General features: G+C 52.7%; 1 protein-coding gene across 1 annotated transcript in view; it reads right to left on the bottom strand.

Moving 5' to 3' along the window:
* LOC137361947 (antileukoproteinase-like) overlaps nucleotides 1–27,170 on the bottom strand; it is a 47,520-nt gene that overhangs the window by 79 nt on the left and 20,271 nt on the right. Inside the window, exons 2-4 of the mRNA XM_068026529.1 lie at nucleotides 15,544–15,699; nucleotides 7,353–7,505; nucleotides 1,417–1,615 (exon numbers count right to left, since the gene is read on the bottom strand). Coding sequence (XP_067882630.1) covers nucleotides 1,417–1,615; nucleotides 7,353–7,505; nucleotides 15,544–15,699 — 508 coding nt within the window. The remainder of the gene's footprint in view (nucleotides 1–1,416; nucleotides 1,616–7,352; nucleotides 7,506–15,543; nucleotides 15,700–27,170) is intronic.

The following is a 27,170-nucleotide window of genomic DNA, read 5'->3' as shown; positions in this document are numbered from 1 at the left end:
TTAGGTTCACACAACAATCCCCCACATTAGTGCAGGCAGCTGGACCCACACTCTCCCAAGCACCAAGCTGCTGGCAACTGCTGCCAGTTCTCGAGGTTTGACTATCCTCACCCCAGGGGCCAGACATGGAGTGTTGGCAAGATGACTGACTGTGGGAGGCTGAATTCTCATTCCATGTGCTCTCCCCTAACCCAGGGGTCACTGGACAGGGATCAGGAGCAGGAACCCCGGCTGATTCACTCCCTCCTCCCTAACCCAGGGGTCACTGGACAGGGATCAGGAGCAGGAACCCGGGCTGATTCACCCCCCTCCCTAACCCAGGGGTCACTGGACAGGGATCAGGAGCAGGAACCCCGGCTGATTCACCCCCTCCTCCCTAACCCAGGGGTCACTGGACAGGGATCAGGAGCAGGAACCCCGGCTGATTCACCCCCTCCTCCCTAACCCAGGGGTCACTGGACAGGGATCAGGAGCAGGAACCCGGGCTGATTCACCCCCCTCCCTAACCCAGGGATCACTGGACAGGGATCAGGAGCAGGAACCCGGGCTGATTCACCCCCCCACCTCTCCCTAACCTAGGGGTCACTGGACAGGGATCAGGAGCAGGAACCCGGGCTGATTCACCCCCTCCCTCCCTAACCCAGGGGTCACTGGACAGGGATCAGGAGCAGGAACCCGGGCTGATTCACCCCCCTCCCTAACCCAGGGATCACTGGACAGGGATCAGGAGCAGGAACCCGGGCTGATTCACCCCCTCCTCCCTCCCTAACCCAGGGGTCACTGGACAGGGATCAGGAGCAGGAACCCGGGCTGATTCACCCCCCTCCCTAACCCAGGGGTCACTGGACAGGGATCAGGAGCAGGAACCCGGGCTGATTCACCCCCCTCCCTAACCCAGGGGTCACTGGACAGGGATCAGGAGCAGGAACCCGGGCTCATTCACCCCCCTCCCTAACCCAGGGATCACTGGACAGGGATCAGGAGCAGGAACCCGGGCTGATTTACCCCCTCCTCCCTCCCTAACCCAGGGGTCACTGGACAGGGATCATGAGCAGGAACCCCGGCTGAATCACCCCCCTCCCTAACCCAGGGGTCACTGGACAGGGATCAGGAACAGGAACCCGGGCTCATTCACCCCCCTCCCTAACCCAGGGGTCACTGGACAGGGATCAGGAGCAGGAACCCGGGCTGATTCACCCCCCTCCCTAACCCAGGGATCACTGGACAGGGATCAGGAGCAGGAACCCGGGCTGATTTACCCCCTCCTCCCTCCCTAACCCAGGGGTCACTGGACAGGGATCAGGAGCAGGAACCCCGGCTGATTCACCCCCCTCCCTAACCCAGGGCTCACTGGACAGGGATCAGGAGCAGGAACCCGGGCTCATTCACCCCCCTCCTCGCTAACCCAGGGCTCACTGGACAGGGATCAGTATCCAGTCAGTGGGAATGTTTTCCTCACCTTTGCTGAACATCTTGGGGATACATTTCTTGCCACATCCAGCATCACAACAAGTGTGGTAAGCGTCGCAGTCCTTGTTCCCGTCACATGATTCTCCTGTGGTGATATGGCAGAACATGGAAAGTCTGTTCTCAGAGGCGCACTGGTCCCCTGATTCTGGAGAGGAAAGGCGGAATTCATATTTATATTGTGTCATTCATCACATCAAGACGTCTCAATGCACTCTACTGCCAATGATATACTTTATTTGGAATCACAGAATAGAACCATAGAAAGTTTAAGGCACAGAATGAGGCCATTTGGCCCATCCTGTCTGTGCCGGCCGATAAACGATCCACCTATTCTCATCCCACCTTCCAGCATTTGGTCTGCAGCTCTGCGGAATACGACACTCGAGGTGCCTATCCAGACTCCTCGTGAATGAGTCGACTGGCAGTGCAGTCACTGTCGCAATCTCGAAAACGTAGCAGCCAATTCACACACAGCAAGATCCCGCAATCAGCCCTTGGAGGTGAAGGCCCCGACTTGGTTTGAATCACAGAATGTTTTGAGCGCAGAACGAGGCCATTCGGCCGGTCGAGTTCATGCAGGCTCCCCGCAAGGGCAATTTAGCTCATTTCTTCTCATAGCTCAGCAAATGTTTTTTCCCGGTTTTGAGTTTTTATCGAATTCCCTTTTGAAAGTCACAGTTGAATCTGTCTCCACCGCCCATTCAGGCAGCACATTCTAGATCGTAAAACTGACTGTGTATAAAAAATGTTTCTGACGCTGCCTCTGGATGTTTTGCTCATCACCTTAAATCAATGTCCTTTGGTTCTTGATCATTCTGCCAATGGGAACAGTTTCTCTCTATCTACTCTGTCTCGGCCCCTCATGATTTTGAACACTTCTATCAAATATCCTCTCAACCTTCTCCTCAAAAATAATTAGCCCAGCTTCAGGAATCTGACCCAGACCCCATCGTCTATCAATGGTCCCACCATTAGACACCATTCATGGTGAAGAGTAACCAGGGGTCTGATCACAGAACTGTTCCAACACAGAAGGAGGCCATTCGGCCCATCGTGTCAGTACGGGCTCTCCGAATCAGCAATTCACTTTGTGCCATTTCCCTGCCTTTTCTGTCATTCATTCATGGGATGTTGGCATCACTGGCCAGGCCAGCATTTATTGCCAATCCCTAATTGCCCTTGAGAAGGAGGTGGTGAGCTGCCTTCTTGAACCACTGCAGTCCATGTGGGGTAGGTACACCCACAATGCTGTTAGGAAGGGAGTTCCAGGATTTTGACCCAGTGACAGTGAAGGAACGGCGATATAGTTCCAAGTCAGGATGGTGTGTGACTCGGAGGGGAACTTGTAGGTGGTGGTGTTCCCATGCGTCTGCTGCTCTTGTCCTTCTAGTTTAGTTTAGAGATACAGCACTGAAACAGGCCCTTCGGCCCACCGAGTCTGTGCCGACCATCAGCCACCCATTTACACTAATTCCATATTCCTACCACATCCCCACCTGTCCCTATATTTCCCTACCACCTACCTATACTAGGGGCAATTTATAATGGCCAATTTACCTATCAACCTGCAAGTCTTTTGGCATGTGGGAGGAAACCGGAGCACCCGGAGGAAACCCACGCAGACACAGGGAGAACTTGCAAACTCCACACAGGCAGTATCCAGAATTGAACCCGGGTCGCTGGAGCTGTGAGGCTGCGGTGCTAACCACTGCGCCACTGTGCCGCCCTATTCTAGTTGGTAGAGGTCACGGGTTTGGAAGGTGCTGTCTAAGGAGCCTTGGTGCGTTGCTGCAGTGCATCTTGTAGATGGTACACACTGCTGCCACTGTGTGTCGGTGGTGGAGGGAGTGAATGTTTGTGGATGGTGTGCCGATCAAGCGGGCTGCTTTGTCCTGGATGGTGTCGAGCTTCTTGAGTGTTGTTGGAGCTGCACCCTTCCAGGCAAGTGGAGAGTATTCCATCACACTCCTGACTTGTACCTTGTAGATGGTGGACAGGCTTTGGGGAGTCGGGAAGTGAGTTTCTCGCCTCAGGATTCCTAGCCTCTGACCTGCTCTTGTAGCCACAGTATTTATGTGGCTACTCCAGTTCAGTTTCTGGTCAATGGTAGCCCCTAGGATGTTGATAGTGGGGGATTCAGCGATGGTAATGCCGTTGAATGTCAAGGGGAGATGGTTAGATTCTCTCTTGTTGGAGATGGTCATTGCCTGGCACTTGTGTGGCGCGAATGTTACTTGCCACTTATCAGCCCAAGCCTGGATATTGTCCAGGTCTTGCTGCATTTCTACACGGACTGCTTCAGTATCTGAGGAGTCACGAATGGTGCTGAACATTGTGCAATCATCAGCGAACATCCCCACTTCTGACCTTATGATTGAAGGAAGGTCATTGATGAAGCAGCTGAAGATGGTTGGGCCTCGGACACTACCCTGAGGAACTCCTGCAGTGATGTCCTGGAGCTCAGACGATTGACCTCCAACAACCACAACCATCTTCCTTTGTGCTAGGTATGACTCCAGCCAGAGGAGTGTTTTTCCCCTGATTCCCATTGACTTCAGTTTTGCTCGGGCTCCTTGATGCCATACTCGGTCAAATACTGTCTTGATGTCAAGGGCAGTCACTCTCACCTCTCTACCTGTAATCCTGTAATATATCAGTTAATTCCCTTTTGAATGCCTTGACTGAACTTGCCTCCACCATACTCTTATGCAGTGCATTCCGGATCCTAACCACTCACGTGAAAAAGTTTCTCTCAGGTCATTTTTGCTTCTTTTGTCAAATACTGTAAATCTGTTCCTTCTCCTTCTCGATCCTTTCACGAGTGGGAACAGTTTTTCCCTATCCATTCATGACCCCTCGTGATTTTGAATATCTCTGTCAGATCTCTCAGCTTTCTCTTCTCCAAGGAAAACAGCCCCAACTGCTCCAATCTGCCTTTGTAACTGAAGTTCTCTATTTATTTATTTTATTTAGAGATACAGCACTGAAACAGGCCCTTCGGCCCACCGAGTCTGTGCCGACCAACAACCACCCATTTATACTAACCCTACAGTAATCCCATATTCCCTACCATCTACCTACGCTAGGGGCAATTTACAATGGCCAATTTACCTATTAACCTGCAAGTCTTTGGCTGTGGGAGGAAACCGGAGCACCCGGCGAAAACCCACGCGGTCACAGGGAGAACTTGCAAACTCCGCACAGGCAGTACCCAGAATCGAACCCAGGTCCCTGGAGCTGTGAGGCTGCGGTGCTAACCACTGCGCCACTGTGCTGCCCTATTGCTAGAACCATTTTCATGAATCTTTTCTGCATTCTCTCCAATGTCTTCACATCTTTCCTCAAATGTGGCATCCAGAACAGGACGCAAAACTCCAGTTGAGGCCGAACCTTAACCTCTCTCTCAACCTCTCCTCCCACCTTCAATGACTCATGCACATATACACCCAGGTCTCTCTGCTCCTTTAGAATTGTACCCTTTATTTTATATTGTCTCGCCACGTTCTTCCGACCAAAATGAATCACTTCACATTTCTCTGCATTGAACTTCATCTGCCACCTGTCTGCCCATTCCACCAATTTGTCTGTGTCCTTTTGAAGTTCTACACTATCTTCCTCACAGTTCACAATGCTTCCAAGTTTCGGATCATCCGCAAACTTTGAAATTGTGCCCTGTACACCAAGGTCATCAATAGATATCAGGAAAAGCAAGGGTCCCAATACTGACCCATGGGGAACTCCACTACAAACCTTTCTCCAGCCTGGAAAACATCCATTAACTATTACTCTTTGTTTCCTGTCACTCAGCCAATCCTGTACCGTCCCTTTTATTCCATGAACTATAACTTTGCTGATAAGTCTGTTGTGTGACACTGTATCAAATGCTTTTTGAAAGTCCACGTACACCACATCAACAGCATTGCCCTCATCAACCCTCATCTGTTATCACTTCAAAAATCAGTTCAACACTTCTATGCTGGCTTTCCTTAATTAACCAGCAATTGTCCAAGTGAATATTAATTTTGTTCCAAATTAGTTTTTCTAGAAGTTAAACGGACTGTCCTGTAGTTGCTGGGTTTATCTTTCCAGCCTTAGTTGAACAAGGGTGTAACATTTACAAATCTCCAGTCCTCTGCCACCAATCCTGAGTCAATGAAAGACTGAAAAATTATGGCCAGTGTCTCTGCAATTTCTATTCTCATTTCCCTCAGTATCCTTGGGTACATTATATCAGCCCTGGTCCCTTATCAACTTTAAGCATAGACAGACGATCTAGTACCTCCTCCTTTTCAATTTTAAACCCTTCTAGTGTTTTAACTACCTCCTCTTTCACCATGACCTGAGTTGCATCCTCTTCCTTGGTAAAGAGAGATGCAAAGTATTTACTTAATGTCTCAGCTATTCCCCCTGCCTCCATGTGTAAGTCCCCTTTTTGGTCCCTAATCAGCCCCACTCCTCCTTATACCACCCTTTTAATATTTATATGCCTACAGAAGATTTTGAGATTCCCTTTCATGTTAGCTGCCAGTCTCTTTTCACACTCTCTCTTTGCTTCTCTTATTTGCTTTTTCACTGCCCCTCTGAACCTTCGATATTCAGCCTGCTTCTCTCTTGTATTATCTACCTGGCATGTGTCATCAGCACATTTCTTCTTCTTTATCCTGCCAACATTTGATACCAATTTATCTGGCACAGATCCATTCTTACCCCATTGAGGTTTGCTTTCCCCCAGTTAATTATTCTTACTTGGCCTTTTCCATAGCCAGCCTAAACCTTATCATACAATAATCACTGTCCCCTGTCTTCCTGACAGTTTATTTAGGAACTTAATAAAAGTATATGCTGGGCAGACAAAGGCAGAGCCAGAGAGAGAGAGAGACAGAGATACCATCTGCTTCAGCGTACAAAGAAAGACAATACCTAAGAACACCATCTTTAAACTATAATTAGGCAGTGACTGAAATAGGCCTGGAACTGAGACATTGGACAAGACTTTTTGACACTGACCGTGACTGAGATACAACAAAAAGTCTGCAACAGTGCACTCGCCCCCCCCCCTCCCTCCCCACGAAACTTTCCAAGTTTTGTCTTCAATGAACAAGGAAAAGGGAAAAAACAGGCCTGCACCGTTTTTAAATCTTCACCCCGGGGATCAACACCAGGTTTACACTGAATTATTTTAAAAACCATCATAACTCAATGTATGTTATCTTTTAATCTTTATCTTCTCTTCTGTGTGTGTGTATATATAAAGGGAACTTCAAAAATCTCTGCTTTACTTCAATAACAGTTAAGACTTGTTCAATAAGGAAACCTGGTTCGCGTGTTCTGTTCTCGGAAAATTAGAATATATGATTGACTGTGTCAGTAAGTGGGAAAATTTTAAATATATATGTTGTGACCTGTCGAGAAGTGAGACTAGAATAAAGAGTACACTCCCCCCGCCTCGGTCTTAACAAGGTGTGTGCATCATTGTGCATGAGAGAGTGGGTGAAGTTGTGAATATTTTCGGGTGTTGTTTAAGGAACGTTTATCTTTCTTTAAACTGATGAGGCAACCTCTTTGTCCTTAAAAGAGGGGATCAAGCGGGGGAGTGGGTCTGACCGGACTGCCGCGCGGGAAGCCAGCTTAGACACGATGGAACGAATGGCCACCTGCTGTGCGATAAATGACTCTATGTATCACTACTGCCCCCACCCCAATCCACCAGCCGGTCCTCTTGAAGTCTATCCCCATCCTCTTTATCAACCACATTACCCTCATCCAGCGTCTACGCACTGCGGCTTACAAATCCCCCCCATTTCTTCTCCGCTACCCCAACTGGTGGAGCTCCTGTTCCCAGTTCCAGGTGGTGACTCTCTGTCTCTTGCATGCGCTCTTACTTTTTGCAATGCACTCTGGCACACATCTAGGCCCACACTCAGTGTTGCAGCACGATGCCCAGTCGCCACAGGAGTCATCCGTACAGGGAGCTGTGAAGTTCATCATGCAAACATAATGCACTCTGGATGGGTCAGGACATGTCTTTCCAAGGCCTGTAAGGAAGACAGAGTTTGAGGTCATTCAGCATTTCTCCTGAACATTCATTACTGCATATCCCACATCAACAGAACTGGGTAGATACAGAGTAAAGTTCCCTCTACATTGTCCCCATCAAACACTCCCAGGACAGGTATAGTACGGGGGGTTAGATACAGAGTAAAGCTCCCTCTACACTGTCCCCATCAAACACTCCCCAGGACAGGTACAGTACGGGGGTTAGATACAGAGTAAAGTTCCCTCTACATTGTCCCCATCAAACACTCCCAGGACCGGTACAGTACGGGGGTTAGATACAGAGTAAAGCTCCCTCTACACTGTCCCCCATCAAACACTCCCCAGGACAGGTACAGTACGGGGGTTAGATACAGAGTAAAGTTCCCTCTACACTGCCCCCATCAAACACTCCCAGGACAGGTACAGTACGGGGGGGTTAGATACAGAGTAAAGTTCCCTCTACACTGTCCCCATCAAACACTCCCCAGGACAGGTACAGTACGGGGGGGTTAGATACAGAGTAAAGTTCCCTCTACACTGTCCCCATCAAACACTCCCCAGGACAGGTACAGTACGGGGGGGTTAGATACAGAGTAAAGCTCCCTCTACACTGTCCCCATCAAACACTCCCCAGGACAGGTGCAGTACGGGGGGTTAGATACAGAGTAAAGCTCCCTCTACACTGTCCCCCATCAAACACTCCCCAGGACAGGTACAGTACGGGGGGGTTAGATACAGAGTAAAGCTCCCTCTACATTGTCCCCATCAAACACTCCCAGGACAGGTACAGTACGGGGTTAGATACAGAGTAAAGCTCCCTCTACACTGTCCCCCATCAAACACTCCCCAGGACAGGTACAGCACTGGGGGTTAAATGCAGAGTAAAGCTCCCTCTGCACTGTCCCCCATCAAACACTCCCAGTACAGGTACAGCAGGGGTTGTCTGCTCTCTGATTATGAATGCTGAGTGCTGAGTGCAGCAACCAGGTGCAGCTGACAGTGCTGCAGTCAGTTGCTGGAGGTGTTGATGGAGAGGGAGAGCTGAGGAGGGAACTGCAAAAACTTTTGAACAGCTTTTGCTGCAGTGGAGGAAAAGACTTTGGAATAAGGATGTATTTCGAGGCGGGTGTCGGGCACCAGACTTGAATTTGATTTGGAATGTTGGGAGAGGTGAGAGAGGCCGGAAGAACAAGGGCTGGGTGCTGTATAATTCTACAGGGAGTTCTGCAGTTGCACTAAACATACAAGGAAGCTCCGTCCCCACCCCAATTGCCCAGCCTGGGTCAGCTGGAACTGCATGGCTGAGAACAAAGCAGAAGACAGATAGTATCTGGGTGAAGACACCTCTGCCCAACCGGAAGACTAGAAGAGCTGGTGAAGGATGTTTGATTGAACTGTTGTTTCTCATACCACCTCAGTGAAATAAATCATCATTCCCGGTCTCCCATTTCCTCTTCAGCAAAAGCCTTTGCCTCTCCCTTACCTTATTTATTTATTTATCCTTGCTTTATTTCAAATCTGTAGGCCTACAATTGGGGTGGGGTTTCACTCTTGACCCATGGCGAGTTCATCTGTGCCGGTGGTGGGGCCCTCTAACACCTCTGCGGCTGCCCGTGTGGGCCCATCACCGTTCATGCTGATCACTTCTCGACATGGGCTGAAGAGCTATCCCCACCCCAACATGTCGATTTGAGGTTTGCATAACGGCAATGGCCGAGGTTGTCGGCCCCTCGGGCACTGTGGCAACCTTGAAGATGTATGGGAAGGCTGTGTTTTTCCTGAAGACTGAGCGGGCCGTGTCCCTGGCCCTGAGGAAGGGGCTCACTGTGGGGGGGACCTTCCTGCTGGTGGACCCTCTGGGGACCACTGTGCAGCTGATACTGTTGTCTAACATTGCACCCTTCATTCCCAGTGAGCTCCTCCTCCCCCACCTGCACCTTCTGGGGGAGGTGAAGTCGGGGATCACCCCAATCCCGCTCGGTCTTCAGTAAAACAGCCTCCGGCATGTGTACTCCTTCTGCCGCCATCTATTTATGTGGCTTGCATGGGAGGAGTTCACGGATGGCCAATTTAATGTGGAGTTCCAGGGAACAGCCTACCACGTCTTCTGGACCTCGGATGGGGGTGGGGCATATTCCTAAGAACTGCCCCAACCTCCCAGCTACTAACTCTACCGCGGCGGCCCAGGGTGGCGCCACTGCACCTCCTCCCACTCCCCCTACATCTACAGACATTGCTCAGTCGGTTCCGGAGGCTGTGGAAGGAAGGCGCGGAGCAAAAATAAACACCGAGAGGCGCGTCCCCTGGACCGGACGCAACCCGAGCCTGAGCTCAGCCCAAGGCCCGATCTCGGGGAGCACACCTGCCCCAGGGCTGGGCTCAGGCCCGGAGTAACTAAAAAACAAGGAGAGTGTGGAGGCGGAGGCCTCTGATGACATGGAGGTCTCTGAACCTCCGTGCCCCAGTTGGAAAAAGAGGAGAAGGCACCCCTCCACAGAAGTAACACAGGGCCCTGAGGTGCGGGGGCCATCTGTTGGACAGGGGCTGTCTCCTGTTTCGGGTCCCCCTGCCACCACCACGAAGTCTGTAAAGCCTGAGCAGGAGCTCCCTACCCCTCAGGATGGAGGGGAGGGGGAGACACCTGTACATGCAGCCCCTCCTGAAGAAGCAAGTGGAACCCTGCTTGTGGTGGGAGAGCCTGGGGACGCCTCCAATTTTGCCACTGCCACAGGGTCGGGTGCCCTGAGTGGAAGGGAGAGTGAGGCCCCAAAGGGTCAGCCCTCCCAGCCAAAACCCACCACCAACCAGGAGACACCTGACCTGGTTATAATTGAAAACATTGCACCACCTGCTGGGTCTGTGGGCGCTGGCGGAGCAGGAGATAGCGTCCTCTCTCTGCCTCCGGTACCGGCTCCTGGCTGGATTTCTGTGTCGAGCACTTCCATCTCCCCTGGACCACTCATTGGTCTGGGGATGGAGGTGGAGGGGGGTCCTGAACTGCTGGTACCCACAGGCTCCAGTTCCATCTTAGAACCTAGAGAGGACTCCTCTGCCATTGATTCTGGGGGTGGGATCGTGACGGAGGTGGGACCAGCTGGAGCGGCCGGGATGTCCGCCCCACAGTGTGTGGTGGGTGTGTCGGCCGCTAGGGGTGACGACGCGGAGGAGGATGGGGACTCGGTGGGAGGCACGAGGGCCTCTCATCCCCATGGCGGAACTCCGGGATTTCCTCACGGCTTGCAGGGGTTGCCGCAATAAAGTTCAGCTGGCCCTCGGCCGTTGGTCGAATCTGGCGCTGATCATCCAGTCTGTCCGTGTGCTGCCCTCAAGAAAGTGGGCAAGGGTGCGGGAGTGATACTGGTTGAGAGGTGCCGATTTAATGTGTTCCTCAATGGGTTGCTGGGGGAGTGGAGGGCCAGGTGCACTTCCACTCCCTCCTCACAGTGAGCTGTTGGTGACGGGTTTTAAGTACCTTTGACATGAAGATAACCATAGCCAGCCTCAACATCAACGGCAGCAGGGGGTCTCACCGCAGATTTCACAATCTCTCAGTCCTCAGGGAAGGGAGATACGCGGTGAGCTTTCTGCAGGAAATCCACACCGTTCCGGGAGACGAAACCACCTGGCTCCTGGAGTGGCAGGGTGGGGTCTACATGAGTCACCTCACCCCTATTTCTAGTGGGGTGGCTATCTTGTTGGTCCCGACTTTTCAGCCGGAGATCTTGGGGGTCAAGGAGCTAGTGCTGGGCAGCTTGCTCCACCTCGCCGTTCACCTGGGTAGCGTGCCGCTCCACTTTGTGAACGTGTACGCGCCCAGGCCCGGCGCGTTGCAAGCGCACTTCTTTGAAGAAGTGTCCGCTCTCGAGCTCCATCGATAGTGGCGAGTGCATCATCCTCAGGTGGGGGATTTTAACTGTACCCTCGAGGTGGGGGATCGCTCCGGTCCCCAGCGCGGCCAAGCGTCGGTGGAGAAGTTGAGGGAACGGATCAGCTCCCTCAACTTGGTGGATGTCTGGCGGAATCTCCATCCCGACTCCAGCGCCTTCACGTGGAGGTCTGGAGGAGGGGGGTCGCGAATCAACCACCTCTACTTTTCGTAGGGTTGTAGGGGGCTGGATGAGGTTACAAAGATCGGGAGGGCAGGAGGTAACAGAGATAGGGAGCGTTGTAGGGGACTGGAGGTTACAGAGATGGGGAGGATTGTAGGGGACTGGAGGTTACAGAGATGGGGAGGATTGTAGGGGACTGGAGGAGGTTACAGAGATAGGGAGGGTTGTAGGGGACTGGAGGAGGTTACAGTGATAGGGAGGATTGTAGAGGACTGGAGGAGGTTACAGAGATAGGGATGGTTGTGGGGGGTTGGAGGAGGTTACAGAGATAGGGAGGGTTGTCGGGGCTGGAGGAGGTTACAGAGATAGGGAGGATTGTAGGGGGCTGGAGGAGGTTACAGAGATAGGGATGGTTGTAGGGGGCTGGAGGAGGTTACAGAGATAGGGAGGGTTGTAGGGGGCTGGAGGAGGTTACAGAGATAGGGAGGGTTGTCGGGGGCTGGAGGAGGTTACAGAGATAGGGAGGGTTGTAGGGGGCTGGAGCAGGTGACAGAGATAGGGAGGGTTGTAGGGGTCTGGAGGATGTTACAGAGATAGGGAGGGCTGTGGGGGACTGGAGGAGGTTACAGAGATAGGGAGGGTTGTCGGGGCTGGAGGAGGCTACAGAGATAGGGATGGTTGTAGGGGGCTGGAGGAAGTTACAGAGATAGGGAGGGTTGTAGGGGGCTGGAGGAGGCTACAGAGATAGGGAGGGTTGTAGGGGGCTGGAGCAGGTTACAGAGATAGGGAGGGTTGTCGGGGGCTGGAGGAGGTTACAGAGATAGGGAGGGTTGTAGGGGCTGGAGGAGGTTACAGAGATAGGGATGGTTGTAGGGCGCTGGAGCAGGTTACAGAGATAGGGAGGGTTGTAGGGGTCTGGAGGAGGTTACAGAGATAGGGAAGGTTGTAGGGGCTGGAGGAGGTTACAGAGATAGGGAGCGTTGTCAGGGCTGGAGGAGGTTACAGAGATAGGGAGGGTTGTCAGGGCTGGAGGAGGTTACAGAGATAGGGAGGGTTGTCAGGGCTGGAGGAAGTTACAGAGATAGTGATGGTTGTAGGGAACTGGAGGAGGTTACAGAGATAGGGAAGGTTGTCGGGGCTAGAGGAGGTTACAGAGATAGGGAAGGTTGTCAGGGCTGGAGGAGGTTACAGAAATAGGGAGGATAGTCGGGGTTGGAGGATACACAGTTAGGAGGGAACAGAGATAGGGAGGGTTGTCGGGGTTCGAGGATACACAGAAAGGAGGTTACAGAGATAGGGAGGGTTGTCAGGGCTGGAGGAGATTACAGAGATAGGGAGGATTGTCGGGGTTGGAGGATACACAGATAGGAGGTTACAGAGATAGGGAGGGTTGTCAGGGCTGGAGGAGGTTACAGAGATAGGGAGGGTTGTCGGGGTTGGAGGATACACAGATAGGAGGTGACAGAGATAGGGAGGGTTGTCAGGGCTGGAGGAGGTTACAGAGATAGGGAGGGTTGTCAGGGCTGGAGGAGGTTACAGAGATAGGGAGGGTTGTCGGGGTTGGAGGATACACAGATAGGAGGTTACAGAGATAGGGAGGATTGTCAGGGCTGGAGGAGGTTACAGAGATAGGGAGGGTTGTCAGGGCTGGAGGAGGTTACAGAGATAGGGAGGGTTGTAGGGAACTGGAGGAGGTTACAGAGATAGGGAAGGTTGTCGGGGCTGGAGGAGGTTACGGAGATAGGGAGGGTTGTAGGGAACTGGAGGAGGTTACAGAGATAGGGAAGGTTGTCGGGGCTGGAGGAGGTTACAGAGATAGGGAGGGTTGTCAGGGCTGGAGGAGGTTACAGAGATAGGGAGGGTTGTCGGGGTTGGAGGATACACAGATAGGAGGTTACAGAGATAGGGAGGGTTGTCGGGGTTGGAGGATACACAGATAGGAGGTTACAGAGATAGGGAGGGTTGTCAGGGCTGGAGGAGGTTACAGAGATAGGGAGGGTTGTCGGGGTTGGAGGAGGTTACAGAGATAGGGAGGATTGTCGGGCTGGAGGAGGTTACAGAGATAGGGAGGGTTGTCGGGGTTGGAGGATACACAAATAGGAGGTTACAGAGATAGGGAGGGTTGTCGGGGCTGGAGGAGGTTACAGAGATAGGGAGGATTGTCGGGCTGGAGGAGGTTACAGAGATAGGGAGGGTTGTCGGGGTTGGAGGAGGTTACAGAGATAGGGAGGGTTGTCAGGGCCGGAGGAAGGTACAGAGATAGGGTGAATTGTCGGGGTTGGAGGATTCACAGATAGGAGGTTACAGAGATAGGGATGGTTGTCAGGGCTGGAGGAGGTTACAGAGATAGGGAGGATTGTCAGGGCCGGAGGAAGGTACAGAGATAGGGAGGATTGTCGGGGTTGGAGGATTCACAGATAGGAGGTTACAGAGATAGGGAGGATTGTCGGGGCTGGAGGAGGTTACAGAGATAGGGAGGGTTGTCAGGGCTGGAGGAGGTTACAGAGATAGGGAGGATTGTAGGGGCTGGAGGAGGTTACAGAGATAGGGAGGGTTGTCAGGGCTGGAGGAGGTTACAGAGATAGGGAGGGTTGTAGGGACTGGAGGAGGTTACAGAGATAGGGAGGGTTGTCAGGGCTGGAGGAGGTTACAGAGATAGGGAGGGTTGTCAGGGCTGGAGGAGGTGACAGAGATAGGGAGGATTGTCGGGCTGGAGGAGGTTACAGAGATAGGGAGGATTGTCGGGGTTGGAGGATACACAGATAGGAGGTAACAGAGATAGGGAGGATTGTCGGGCTGGAGGTTGTACAGATTGGAAGGGGGTGAAGAGGCCATGGGGTGGGTTTGGAGATGTTAAAATCAAGGCGTTGCTGGACTCTGGAAACCAGTGTAGGCCAATGAGCACAGGGATGGTAATGGGGGAAATTCATTCAAGGTTTATTTAATATTCATACATGGGATGTGGGCATCGCTGACCAGACCAGCATTTATTGCCCATCCACAAATGTCCTTGAGAAGGTGGTGGTGAGCTGCCTCCTTGAACCGCTGATGTCCATGTAGCGATTTGATACAACTGAGTGGCTTGCTGGGCCACTGCAGAGGGTATTTCAGAGTCAACCACATTGCTGTGGGTCTGGGTCTCTTGGCCAGAGCAGGTGAGGATGGCAGATTTCTCTCCCTGTAGGACATTAGTGAACAAGGTGGGATTTTACAGCAATCGACAATGGTTTCCTGGTCATCATTAGGCTAGCTTTTTAATTCCAGGTTTATTAATTGAATTCAAATTCCACCTTCTGCTGTGGTGGAATTTGAACCCATGTTCCCAGAGCAATACCCTGGGTCTCTGGGTTACTAGTCCAGTGATAATACCACTCTGCCATCACCTCCCCAAACTGACAAAAGAACGAGAGATGACATGAGAAAAGCTATTTTTACACAGCGAGTGGTTAGGATCTGGAAATGAACTGCCTGAGAGTGTGATGGAGTCAGTTTCAGTTGTAGCTTTCAAGAGGGGATTATATAAGCAGCTGAAGATAAAACAAACTGCAGGGCGAGAGGGGAAAGGTCGGCGGTCTGGGATCAGCAGATTTGCTCTTGCAGAGAGCGGACATGGATACAATGGGCTGAATGGCCTCTGTCTGTGCTGTCACCATGATACGATTTAATTGGAGGAGCGCAGGGATCTCAGAGAGTTGCAGAACTTGAGGAGTTTACAGAGATAGGGAGGGACTGAGGAAGCAGTGCAGGGGTTTGAAAATAAGGACTAAAGGTTCAACGTCAAGGTGTTGCGGATAGGGATCCAGTGTAGGTCAGTAAGCACAGGGGCGGCAACGGGAAGATGAGTTGGTGTGAGTTAGTTAATGGGCAGCAGGGTTTAGGAAAGGTGGACGGTGGGAGAAGGGAGGCCGGTCAGGAGGGCAGTGGAAGAACTGAGTTTGGAGGTAACCAAAGCATATCAGATGGGCGTTGAATTGCCTGTCCTCCTTACCTCTGCTGTTGAAATTCATGACGCATCTGTCCCCACATCCAGTCTTGCAACAAGTCTGCCAAATATCACAATCATCGTCGCTGGTACATCGATTGCCCAGTTTCATCTGACAAAGCGGGGTGAGTCGGTTTGAAGCAGGACATTTAAAGTCTTCCTCTGTGAACAAAACAACAACACTTTGGGGTCAAAGTGAACTATTTCTCACTTCCCCCTCTGTGTCTGTCACCGACTATCTTCAAACTGTGTCCCTCTGGTTACCGATCCTCCTGTCACTGGAAACCGTGGGATATTAAAGGCTGCGGGCAGTGATGGGGAGTGTGATTAGACTTGGTGGGATATTAAAGGCAGTGCAGAGTGAGGGGGAGAGTGGGATGAGACTGGGTGGGATATTAAAGGCAGTGCAGAGTGAGGGGGAGAGTGGGATGAGACTGGGTGGGATATTAAAGGCAGTGCAGAGTGAGGGGGAGAGTGGGATGAGACTGGGTGGGATATTAAAGGCAGTGCAGAGTGAGGGGGAGAGTGGGATGAGACTGGGTGGGATATTAAAGGCAGTGCAGAGTGAGGGGGAGAGTGGGATGAATGGGTGGGATATTAAAGGCAGTGCAGAGTGAGGGGGAGAGTGGGATGAGACTGGGTGGGATATTAAAGGCAGTGCAGAGTGAGGGGGAGAGTGGGATGAGACTGGGTGGGATATTAAAGTCAGTGCAGAGTGAGGGGGAGAGTGGGATGAGACTGGGTGGGATATTAAAGGCTGCGGGCAGTGATGGGGAGAGTGGGATGAGACTGGGTGGGATATTAAAGGCAGTGCAGAGTGAGGGGGAGAGTGGGATGAGACTGGGTGGGATATTAAAGGCAGTGCAGAGTGAGGGGGAGAGTGGGATGAGACTGGGTGGGATATTAAAGGCAGTGCAGAGTGAGGGGGAGAGTGGGATGAGACTGGGTGGGATATTAAAGGCAGTGCAGAGTGAGGGGGAGAGTGGGATGAGACTGGGTGGGATATTAAAGGCAGTGCAGAGTGAGGGGGAGAGTGGGATGAGACTGGGTGGGATATTAAAGGCAGTGCAGAGTGAGGGGGAGAGTGGGATGAAACTGGGTGCAATATTAAAGGCAGTGCAGAGTGAGGGGGAGAGTGGGATGAGACTGGGTGGGATATTAAAGGCAGTGCAGAGTGAGGGGGAGAGTGGGATGAGACTGGGTGGGATATTAAAGTCAGTGCAGAGTGAGGGGGAGAGTGGGATGAGACTGGGTGGGATATTAAAGGCAGTGCAGAGTGAGGGGGAGAGTGGGATGAGACTGGGTGGGATATTAAAGGCAGTGCAGAGTGATGGGGAGAGTGGGATGAGACTGGGTGGGATATTAAAGGCAGTGCAGTGTGAGGGGGAGAGTGGGATGAGACTGGGTGGGATATTAAAGGCAGTGCAGAGTGAGGGGGAGAGTGGGATTCGACTGGGTGGGATATTAAAGGGTGTGGGGAGTGAAAGGGGAGAGTGGGATTGGACTGGGTGGGATATTAAAGGGTGTGGGGAGTGAGGGGGTCAGTGGGAGTAGACCGGGTGGGATATTAAAGGGTGTGGGGAGTGAGGGGGAGAGTGGGATTAGATTGGGTGGGAAATTAAAGGGTGTGGGGAGAGTGGGATTATACTGGGTGAGATGTTAAAGGGTGTGGGGAGTGAGGGGGAGTGTGGGATTACATTGGGTGGGAAATTAAAGGGTGTGGGGAGAGTGGGATGATACTGGGTGAGATGTTAAAGGGTGTGGGGAGTGAGGGGGAGAGTGGGATTAGACCGGGTGGGATTTTAAAGGGTGTGGGGAGTGAGGGGGATTAGACTGGGTGGGATATTAAAGGGTACGGGGAGTGAGGGGGAGAGTGGGATTAGACTGGGTGGCATATTCAAAGGTGCGGGGAGTGAGGGGGAGAGTGGGATTAGACTGGGTGGGATATTCAAAGGTGTGGGGAGTGAGGGGGAGAGTGGGATTTGACCGGGTAGGATATTAAAGGGTGTGGGGAGTGATGGGGTCAGTGGGAGTAGACCGGGTGGGATATTAAAGGGTGTGGGGAGTGAGGGGGAGAGTGGGACTAGACTGGGTGGGATATTAAAGGGTGTGGGGAGTGAGGGGGAGAGTGGGATTAGATTGGGTGGGAAATTAAAGGGTGTGGGGAGAGTGGGATTATACTGGGTGAGATGTTAAAGGGTGTGGGGAGTGAGGGGGAGTGTGGGATTAGACTGAGTGGGATATTAAAGGGTGTGGGGAGTGAGGGGGAGAGTGGGATTAGACCGGGTGGGATTTTAAAGGGTGTGGGGAGTGAGGGGGATTAGACTGGGTGGGATATTAAAGGGTACGGGGAGTGAGGGGGAGTGGGATTAGATCGGGAGGGATATTAAAGTGTGTGGGGGAGTGAGGGGGAGAGTGGGCTAAGAATGGGAGGGATAATAAAGGGTGTGGGGAGTGAAAGGGGAGAGTGGGATTAGACTGGGTGGGATATTAAAGGGTACGGGGAGTGAGGGGGGAGAGTGGGATTAGACTGGGTGGCATATTCAAAGGTGCGGGGAGTGAGGGGGAGAGTGGGATTAGACTGGGTGGGATATTCAAAGGTGTGGGGAGTGAGGGGGAGAGTGGGATTTGACCAGGTAGGATATTAAAGGGTGTGGGGAGTGATGGGGTCAGTGGGAGTAGACCGGGTGGGATATTAAAGGGTGTGGGGAGTGAGGGGGAGAGTGGGACTAGACTGGGTGGGATATTAAAGTGTTTGGGGAGTGAGGGGGAGAGTCGGATTAGACTGGGTGGGATGTTAAAGGGTGTGGGGAGTGAGGGGGAGTGTGGGATTAGACTGGGTGGGATATTAAATGGTGTGGGGAGTGAGGGGGAGAGTGGGATTAGACCGGGTGGGATTTTAAAGGGTGTGGGGAGTGAGGGGGATTAGACTGGGTGGGATATTAAAGGGTACGGGGAGTGAGGGGGACAGTGGGATTAGAATGGGTGGGTATTAAAATGTGCGGCGTGTGAGGGGGAGAGTGGGATTAGACTGGGTGGGATATTAAAGTGTTTGGGGAGTGAGGGGAGAGTGGGATTAGACTGGGTGGGATATTAAAGGGTGTGGGGAGTGAGGGGGAGAGTGGGATTGGACTGTGTGGGATATTAAAGTGTGTGGGGAGTGATGGGGGAGAGTGGGATTAGACTGTGTGGGATATTAAAGGGTACGGGGAGTGAGGGGGAGAGTGGGATTAGATCGACAGGGATATTAAAGCGTGTGGGGAGTGAGGGGGACAGTGGGATTAGACTGAGTGGGATATTAAAGGGTGCGGGGAGTGAGGGGGAGAGTGGGATTAGACTGGGTGGGATATTAAAATGTGTGGGGAGTGAGGGGGAGAGTGGGATTTGACCGGGTGGGATATTAAAGTGTGTGGGGAGTGAGGGGGACAGTGGGATTAGACTGAGTGGGATATTAAAGGGTGTGGGGAGTGAGGGGGAGTGTGGGATTTGACTGGGTGGGATATTAATGGGTGTGGGGAGTGAGGGGGAGAGTGGGAATAGACTGGGTGGGATATTAAAGGGTGTGGGGAGTGAGGGGAGAGTGGGATTAGACTGGGTGGGATATTAAAGGGTGCGGGGAGTGAGGGGGAGAGTGGGAATAGACTGGGTGGGATATTAATTGGTGTGGGGAGTGAGGGGGGGGAGAGTGGGATTAGACTGGGTGGGATATTAAAGGGGGCGGGGAGTGAGGGGGAGAGTGGGAATAGACTGGGTGGGATATTAAAGGGTGTGGGGAGTGACGGGAGAGTGGGATTAGACTGGGTGGGATATTAAAGGGTGAGGGGGGACAGTGGGATTAGAGTGGGTGGGATATTAAATGCCGTGGGGAGTGAGGGGGAGAGTGGGATTAGATCGGGGGGGACATTAAAGTGTGTGGGGACTGAGGGGGAGAGATGGATTAGACTGGGTCGGTTGTTAAAGGGTGTGGGGAGAGAGGGGGGAGAGTGGGCTAAGAATGGGAGGGATAATAAAGGGTGCGGGGAGTGAGGGGGAGAGTGGGAATAGACTGGGTGGGTTGTTAAAGGGTGTGGGGAGTGAGAGGGGGAGTGGGATTAGAGTGGGTGGGATATTAAAGGGTGTGGGGAGTGAGGGGAGAGTGGGATTAGACTGGGTGGGATATTAAAGGGTGTGGGGAGTGAGGGGGAGAGTGGGATTAGAACGGGAGGGATATTAAAGAGTGTGGGGAGTGAGGGGGGAGAGTGGGCTAAGAATGGGAGGGATAATAAAGGGTGCGGGGAGTGAGGGGGAGAGTGGGATTAGACTGAGTGGGATATTAAAGGGTGAGTGGACTGAGGGGGAGAGTGGGATTAGACTGGGTGGGATATTAAAGTGTGTGGGGACTGAGGGGGAGAGTGGGATTAGACTGGGTCGGTTGTTAAAGGGTGTGGGGAGTGAGGAGAGAGAGTGGGATTCGATCGGGAGGCATATTAAAGGGTGTGGGGAGAGAGAGAGAGAGTGTGATTAGACTGGGTGGGATATTAAATTGTGTGGGGAGTGAGGGGGGAGAGTGGGCTAAGAATGGGAGGGATAATAAAGGGTGCGGGGAGTGAGGTGGAGAGTGGGATTAGACTGAGTGGGATATTAAAGACTGCGGGGAGAGAGGGGGAGAGTGGGATTAGATCGGGGGGGATATTAAAGTGTGTGTGGACTGAGGGGAAGAGTGGGATTAGACTGGGTGGGATATTAAAGACTGCGGGGAGAGAGGGGGAGAGTGGGATTAGATCGGGGGAATATTAAAGTGTGTGGGGACTGAGGGGGAGAGTGGGATTAGACTGGGTGGGTTGTTAAAGGGTGTGGGGAGTGAGGAGAGAGAGTGGGATTAGATCAGGAGGCATATTAAAGGGCATGGGGAGTGAGGGGGGAGAGTGGGATTAGACTGGGTGGGATATTAAGCGTGCGAGGAGTGAGGGGGGACAGTGGGATTAGACTGGGTGTGATACTGAAGGGTGTGGGGAGTAAGGGGGAGAGTGGGATTAGAGTGGGTGGGATATTAAATGCCGTGGGGAGTGAGGGGGAGAGTGAGAATAGACTGGGTGGGATATTGAAGGGTGCGGGGTGTGAGGGAGAGAGTGGGATAAGAACGGGTGGGATATTAAAGGGTGTGGGGAGTGAGGGGGACAGTGGGATTAGACTGGGTGGGATATTAAAGTGTCTGGGGAGAGTGGGATTATACAGGGTGGGATGTTAAAGGGTGCGGGGAGTGAGGGAGAGAGTGTAATTACACTGGGTGGGATATTAAAGTGTGTGGGGAATGAGGGGAAGTGGGATTAGTTCGGGAGGGATATTAAAGGGTATGGGGTGTGGAGGGGGAGAGTGGGATTAGACTGGGTGGGTATTAAAAGGTGCGGGGTGTGAGGGGGAGAGTGGGATTTGACTGGTTGGGATATTAAAGGGTGTGGGGAGTGTGGGGGAGAGTGGGATTTGACTGGATGGGATATTAAAGTGTGTGGGGAGTGATGGGGGAGAGTGGGATTAGACTGTGTGGGATATTAAAGGGTACGGGGAGTGAGGGGGAGAGTGGGATTAGATCGGGAGGGATATTAAAGAGTGTGGGGAGTGAGGGGGGAGAGTGGGCTAAGAATGGGAGGGATAATAAAGGGTGCGGGGAGTGAGGGGGAGAGTGGGATTAGACTGGGTGGGATATTAAAGGGTGCGGGGAGTGAGGGGGAGTGTGGGAATAGACTGGGTGGGTTGTTAAAGGGTGTGGGGAGTGAGAGGGGGAGTGGGATTAGACTGGGTGGGATATTAAAGGGTGTGGGGAGTGAGGGGAGAGTGGGATTAGACTGGGTGGGATGTTAAAGGGTGTGGGGACTGAGGGGGAGAGTGGGATTAGATCGGGAGGGATATTAAAGGGTACGGGGAGTGAGGGGGAGAGTGGGATTAGATCGGGGGGGATATTAAAGTGTGTGGGGAGTGAGGGGGAGAGTGGGCTAAGAATGGGAGGGATAATAACGGGTGCGGGGAGTGAGGGGGAGAGTGGGACTTGACAGGGTGGGATATTAAAGGGTGCGGGGAGTGAGGGGGAGAGTGGGATTAGACTGGGTGGGATTTTAAGCGTGCGAGGAGTGAGGGGGGGGAGTGGGATTAGACTGGGTGGGATTTTAAGCGTGCGAGGAGTGATGGGGGACAGTGGGATTAGACTGGGTGTGATACTGAAGGGTGTGGGGAGTAAGGGGGAGAGTGGGATTAGAGTCGGTGGGATATAAATGCCGTGGGGAGTGAGGGGGAGAGTGAGAATAGACTGGGTGGGATATTGAAGGGTGCGGGGAGTGAGGGGGGAGAGTGGGATTAGACTGGGTGTGATATTAAAGTGTCTGGGGAGAGTGGGATTATACAGGGTGGGATGTTAAAGGGTGCGGGGAGTGAGGGAGAGAGTGTAATTACACTGGGTGGGATATTAAAGTGTGTGGGGAGTGAGGGGAAGTGGGATTAGTTCGGGAGGGATATTAAAGGGTACGGGGTGTGGAGAGGGAGAGTGGGATTAGATCGGGTGGGATATTAAAGGGTGTGGGAAGTGAGGGGAGAGTGGGATTAGACTGGTTGGGATATTAAAGGGTGTGGGGATTGAGGGGAGAGTGGGATTAGACTGGTTGGGATATTAAAGGGTGTGGGGAGTGAGGTGGAGAGTGGGATTAGATCGGGAGGGATATTAAAGTGTGTGGGGAGAGAGGGGGAGAGTGGGATTAGATCGGGAGGGATATTAAAGTGTGTGGGGAGTGATGGGGGAGAGTGGGATTAGACTGGTTGGGATATTAAAGGGTGTGGGGAGTGAGGGGAGAGTGGGATTAGACTGGTTGGGATATTAAAGGGTGTGGGGAGTGAGGGGGGAGAGTGGGATTAGACTGGGTGGGATATTAAAGGGTACGGGGAGTGAGGGGGGAGAGTGGGATTAGACTGGGTGGGATATTAAAGGGTGCGGGGAGTGAGGGGGAGAGTGGGATTAGACTGGGTGGGATATTAAAGGGTGCGGGGAGTGAGGGGGAGAGTGGGATTAGACTGGGTGGGATATTAAAGACTGCGGGGAGAGAGGGGGGAGAGTGGGCTAAGAATGGGAGGGATAATAAAGGGTGCGGGGAGTGAGGGGGAGTGTGGGAATAGACTGGGTGGGTTGTTAAAGGGTGTGGGGAGTGAGAGGGGGAGTGGGATTAGAGTGGGTGGGATATTAAAGGGTGTGGGGAGTGAGGGGAGAGTGGGATTAGATTGGGTGGGATATTGAAGGGTACGGGGAGTGAGGGGGAGAGTGGGATTAGACTGGGTGGGATATTAAAGGGTGTGAGGGGGAGAGTGGGATTAGACTGGGTGGGATATTAAAGGGTGTGAGGGGGAGAGTGGGATTAGACTGGGTGGGATATTAAAGGGTGTGGGGAGTCAGGGGGAGAGTGGGATTAGACTGGGTGGGATATTAAAGGGTGTGAGGGGGAGAGTGGGATTAGACTGGGTGGGATATTAAAGGGTGTGGGGAGTGAGGGGGAGAGTGGGATTAGACTGGGTGGGATATTAAAGGGTGTGGGGAGTGAGGGGGAGAGTGGGATTAGACTGGGTGGGATATTAAAGGGTATGGGGAGTGAGGGGGAGAGTGGGTTTAGAACGGGAGGGATATTAAAGTGTGTGGGGAGTGAGGGGGGAGAGTGGGCTAAGAATGGGAGGGATAATAAAGGGTGCGGGGAGTGAGGGGGAGAGTGGGAATAGACTGGGTGGGATATTAAAGGGTGTGACGGGGAGAGTGGGATTAGACTGGGTGGGATATTAAAGGGTGTGGGGAGTCAGGGGGAGAGTGGGATTAGACTGGGTGGGATATTAAAGGGTGTGAGGGGGAGAGTGGGATTAGACTGGGTGGGATATTAAAGGGTGTGGGGAGTGCGGGGGAGAGTGGGATTAGACTGGGTGGGATATTAAAGGGTGTGGGGAGTGAGGGGGAGAGTGGGATTAGACTGGGTGGGATATTAAAGGGTATGGGGAGTGAGGGGGAGAGTGGGTTTAGAACGGGAGGGATATTAAAGTGTGTGGGGAGTGAGGGGGGAGAGTGGGATTAGACTGGGTGGGATATTAAAGGGTGTGGGGAGTGAGGGGGAGAGGGGGATTAGACTGGGTGGGATATTAAAGGGTGTGGGGAGTGAGGGGGAGAGTGGGATTAGACTGGGTGGGATATTAAAGGGTGTGGGGAGTGAGGGGGAGAGTGGGTTTAGAACGGGAGGGATATTAAAGTGTGTGGGGAGTGAGGGGGGAGAGTGGGCTAAGAATGGGAGGGATAATAAAGGGTGCGGGGAGTGAGGGGGAGAGTGGGATTTGACAGGGTGGGATATTAAAGGGTGTGGGGAGTGAGGGGGAGAGTGGGATTAGACTGGGTGGGATATTAAAGACTGCGGGGAGAGAGGGGGGAGAGTGGGATTAGATCGGGGGGGGATATTAAAGCGTGTGTGGACTGAGGGGGAGAGTGGGATTAGAATGGGTGGGATATTAAAGACTGCGGGGAGAGAGGGGGAGAGTGGGATTAGATCGAGGGGGATATTAAAGTGTGTTGCACTGAGGGGGAGAGTGGGATTAGACTGGGTGGGATATTAAAGACTGCGGGGAGAGAGGGGGAGAGTGGGATTAGATCGGGGGGGCTATTGAAGTGTGTGGGGACTGAGGGGGAGAGTGGGATTAGACTGGGTCGGTTGTTAAAGGGTGTGGGGAGTGAGGAGAGAGAGTGGGATTCGATCGGGAGGCATATTAAAGGGTGTGGGGAGAGAGTGAGAGAGTGTGATTAGACTGGGTGGGATATTAAATTGTGTGGGGAGTGAGGGGGGAGAGTGGGCTAAGAATGGGAGGGATAATAAAGTGTGCGGGGAGTGAGGGGGAGAGTGGGATTAGACTGAGTGGGATATTAAAGGGTGTGGCGAGTGAGGGGGAGAGTGGGATTAGACTGGGTGGGATATTAAAGACAGCGGGGAGAGAGGGGGAGAGTGGGATTAGATCGGGGGGGATAGTAAAGTGTTGGACTGAGGGGGTGTGGGAATAGACTGGGTGGGATATTAAAGGGCGTGGGGAGTGAGGGGGAGAGTGGGATTAGAGTGGGTGGGATATTAAAGTGTGTGGGGTGTGAGGGGGAGTGTGGGATTAGAGTGGGTCGGTTGTTAAAGGGTGTGGGGAGTGAGGAGAGAGAGTGGGATTAGATCGGGAGGCATATTAAAGGGTGTGGGGTGAGAGAGAGAGAGTGTGATTAGACTGGGTGGGATATTAAATTGTGTGGGGAGTGAGGGGGGAGAGTGGGCTAAGAATGGGAGGGATAATAAAGTGTGCGGGGAGTGAGGGGGAGAGTGGGATTAGACTGAGTGGGATATTAAAGGGTGTGGCGAGTGAGGGGGAGAGTGGGATTAGACTGGGTGGGATATTAAAGACAGCGGGGAGAGAGGGGGAGAGTGGGATTAGATCGGGGGGGATATTAAAGTGTTGGACTGAGGGGGTGTGGGAATAGACTGGGTGGGATATTAAAGGGCGTGGGGAGTGAGGGGGAGAGTGGGATTAGAGTGGGTGGGATATTAAAGTGTGTGGGGTGTGAGGGGGAGTGTGGGATTAGACTGGGTGGAATATTAAAGGATGTGGGGAGTGAGGGGGGAGAGTGGGATTAGACTGGGTGGGATATTAAAGGGTAAGGGGAGTGAGGGGTAAGAGTGGGATGAGACTGGGTGGGATATATAAAGGTGTGGGGAGTGAGGGGGAGAGTGGGCTTTGACCGAGTGGGATATTAAAGGGTGTGGGGAGTGAGGGGGAGAGTGGGATTAGACTGGGTGGGATATTAAAGGGTGCGGGGAGTGAGGGGGAGAGTGGGATTAGACTGGGTGGGTTGTTAAAGGGAGTGGGGAGTGAGGGGGAGAGTGGGATTTGACCGGGTGGGATATTAAAGGGTGTGGGGAGTGACGGGGACAGTGGGATTGGATCGGGAGGGATATTAAACTGTGTAGAGAGTGAGGGGGAGAGTGGGATTAGACTGGGTGGGATATTAAAGAGTGTGGGGAGTGAGGGGGAGAGTGGGATTAGACTGGGACGGGATATTAAAAGCTGCGGGGAGTGAGGGGGAGAGTGGGATTAGACTGGGTGGGGTATTAAAGGGTACAGGAGTGAAGGGGAGAGTGGGATTAGACTGGGTGCGATATCAAAGGGTACGGGGAGTGAGGGGGAGAGTGGGATTAGATCGGGTGGGATATTAAAGGGTACAGGAGTGAGGGGAAGATTGGGATTAGATCGGGTGGGGTATTAAAGGGTACAGGAGTGAGGGGGAGAGTAGGATTAGATCGGGTGGGATATTAAAGGGTACAGGAGTGAGAGGGAGAGTGGGATTTGACTGGGTGGGATATTATAGGGTACGGGGAGTGAGGGGGAGAGTGGGATTAGATCGGGTGGGATATTAAAGGGTACAGGAGTGAGGGGGAGTGTGGGATTAGACTGGGTGGGATATTAAAGAGTACAGCAGTGAGGGGGAGAGTGGGATTAGACTGGGTGGGATATTAAAGAGTACAGCAGTGAGGGGGAGAGTGGGATTAGATCGGGTGGGATATTAAAGAGTACAGCAGTGAGGGGGAGTGTGGGATTAGATCGGGTGGGATATTAAAGAGTACAGCAGTGAGGGGGAGTGTGGGATTAGACTGGGTGGGATATTAAAGAGTACAGCAGTGAGGGGGAGTGTGGGATTAGACCGGGTGGGATATTAAAGAGTACAGCAGTGAGGGGGAGAGTGGGATTAGATCGGGTGGGATATTAAAGAGTACAGCAGTGAGGGGGAGAGTGGGATTAGATCGGGTGGGATATTAAAGAGTACAGCAGTGAGGGGGAGAGTGGGATTAGATCGGGTGGGATATTAAAGAGTACAGCAGTGAGGGGGAGTGTGGGATTAGATCGGATGGGATATTAAAGAGTGCAGCAGTGAGGGGGAGTGTGGGATTAGACTGGGTGGGATATTAAAGAGTACAGCAGTGAGGGGGAGTGTGGGATTAGATTGGGTGGGATATTAAAGAGTACAGCAGTGAGGGGGAGAGTGGGATTAGATCGGGTGGGATATTAAAGAGTACAGCAGTGAGGGGGAGTGTGGGATTAAATCGGGTGGGATATTAAAGAGTACAGCAGTGAGGGGGAGTGTGGGATTAGACTGGGTGGGATATTAAAGAGTACAGCAGTGAGGGGGAGAGTGGGATTAGATCGGGTGGGATATTAAAGAGTGCAGCAGTGAGGGGGAGAGTGGGATTAGATCGGATGGGATATTAAAGAGTGCAGCAGTGAGGGGGAGTGTGGGATTAGACTGGGTGGGATATTAAAGAGTACAGCAGTGAGGGGGAGTGTGGGATTAAATCGGGTGGGATATTAAAGAGTGCAGCAGTGAGGGGGAGTGTGGGATTAGACTGGGTGGGATATTAAAGAGTACAGCAGTGAGGGGGAGAGTGGGATTAGATCGGGTGGGATATTAAAGAGTACAGCAGTGAGGGGGAGTGTGGGATTAGACTGGGTGGGATATTAAAGAGGACAGCAGTGAGGGGGAGTGTGGGATTAAATCGGGTGGGATATTAAAGAGTACAGCAGTGAGGGGGAGAGTGGGATTAGATCGGGTGGGATATTAAAGA

Source organism: Heterodontus francisci, unplaced genomic scaffold (genome assembly GCF_036365525.1).
Source record: "Heterodontus francisci isolate sHetFra1 unplaced genomic scaffold, sHetFra1.hap1 HAP1_SCAFFOLD_323, whole genome shotgun sequence".
Taxonomy (NCBI): domain Eukaryota; kingdom Metazoa; phylum Chordata; class Chondrichthyes; order Heterodontiformes; family Heterodontidae; genus Heterodontus; species Heterodontus francisci.
Note: the sequence above shows the minus strand (reverse complement) of the source record. Positions and strands in the feature narration are given on the sequence as shown.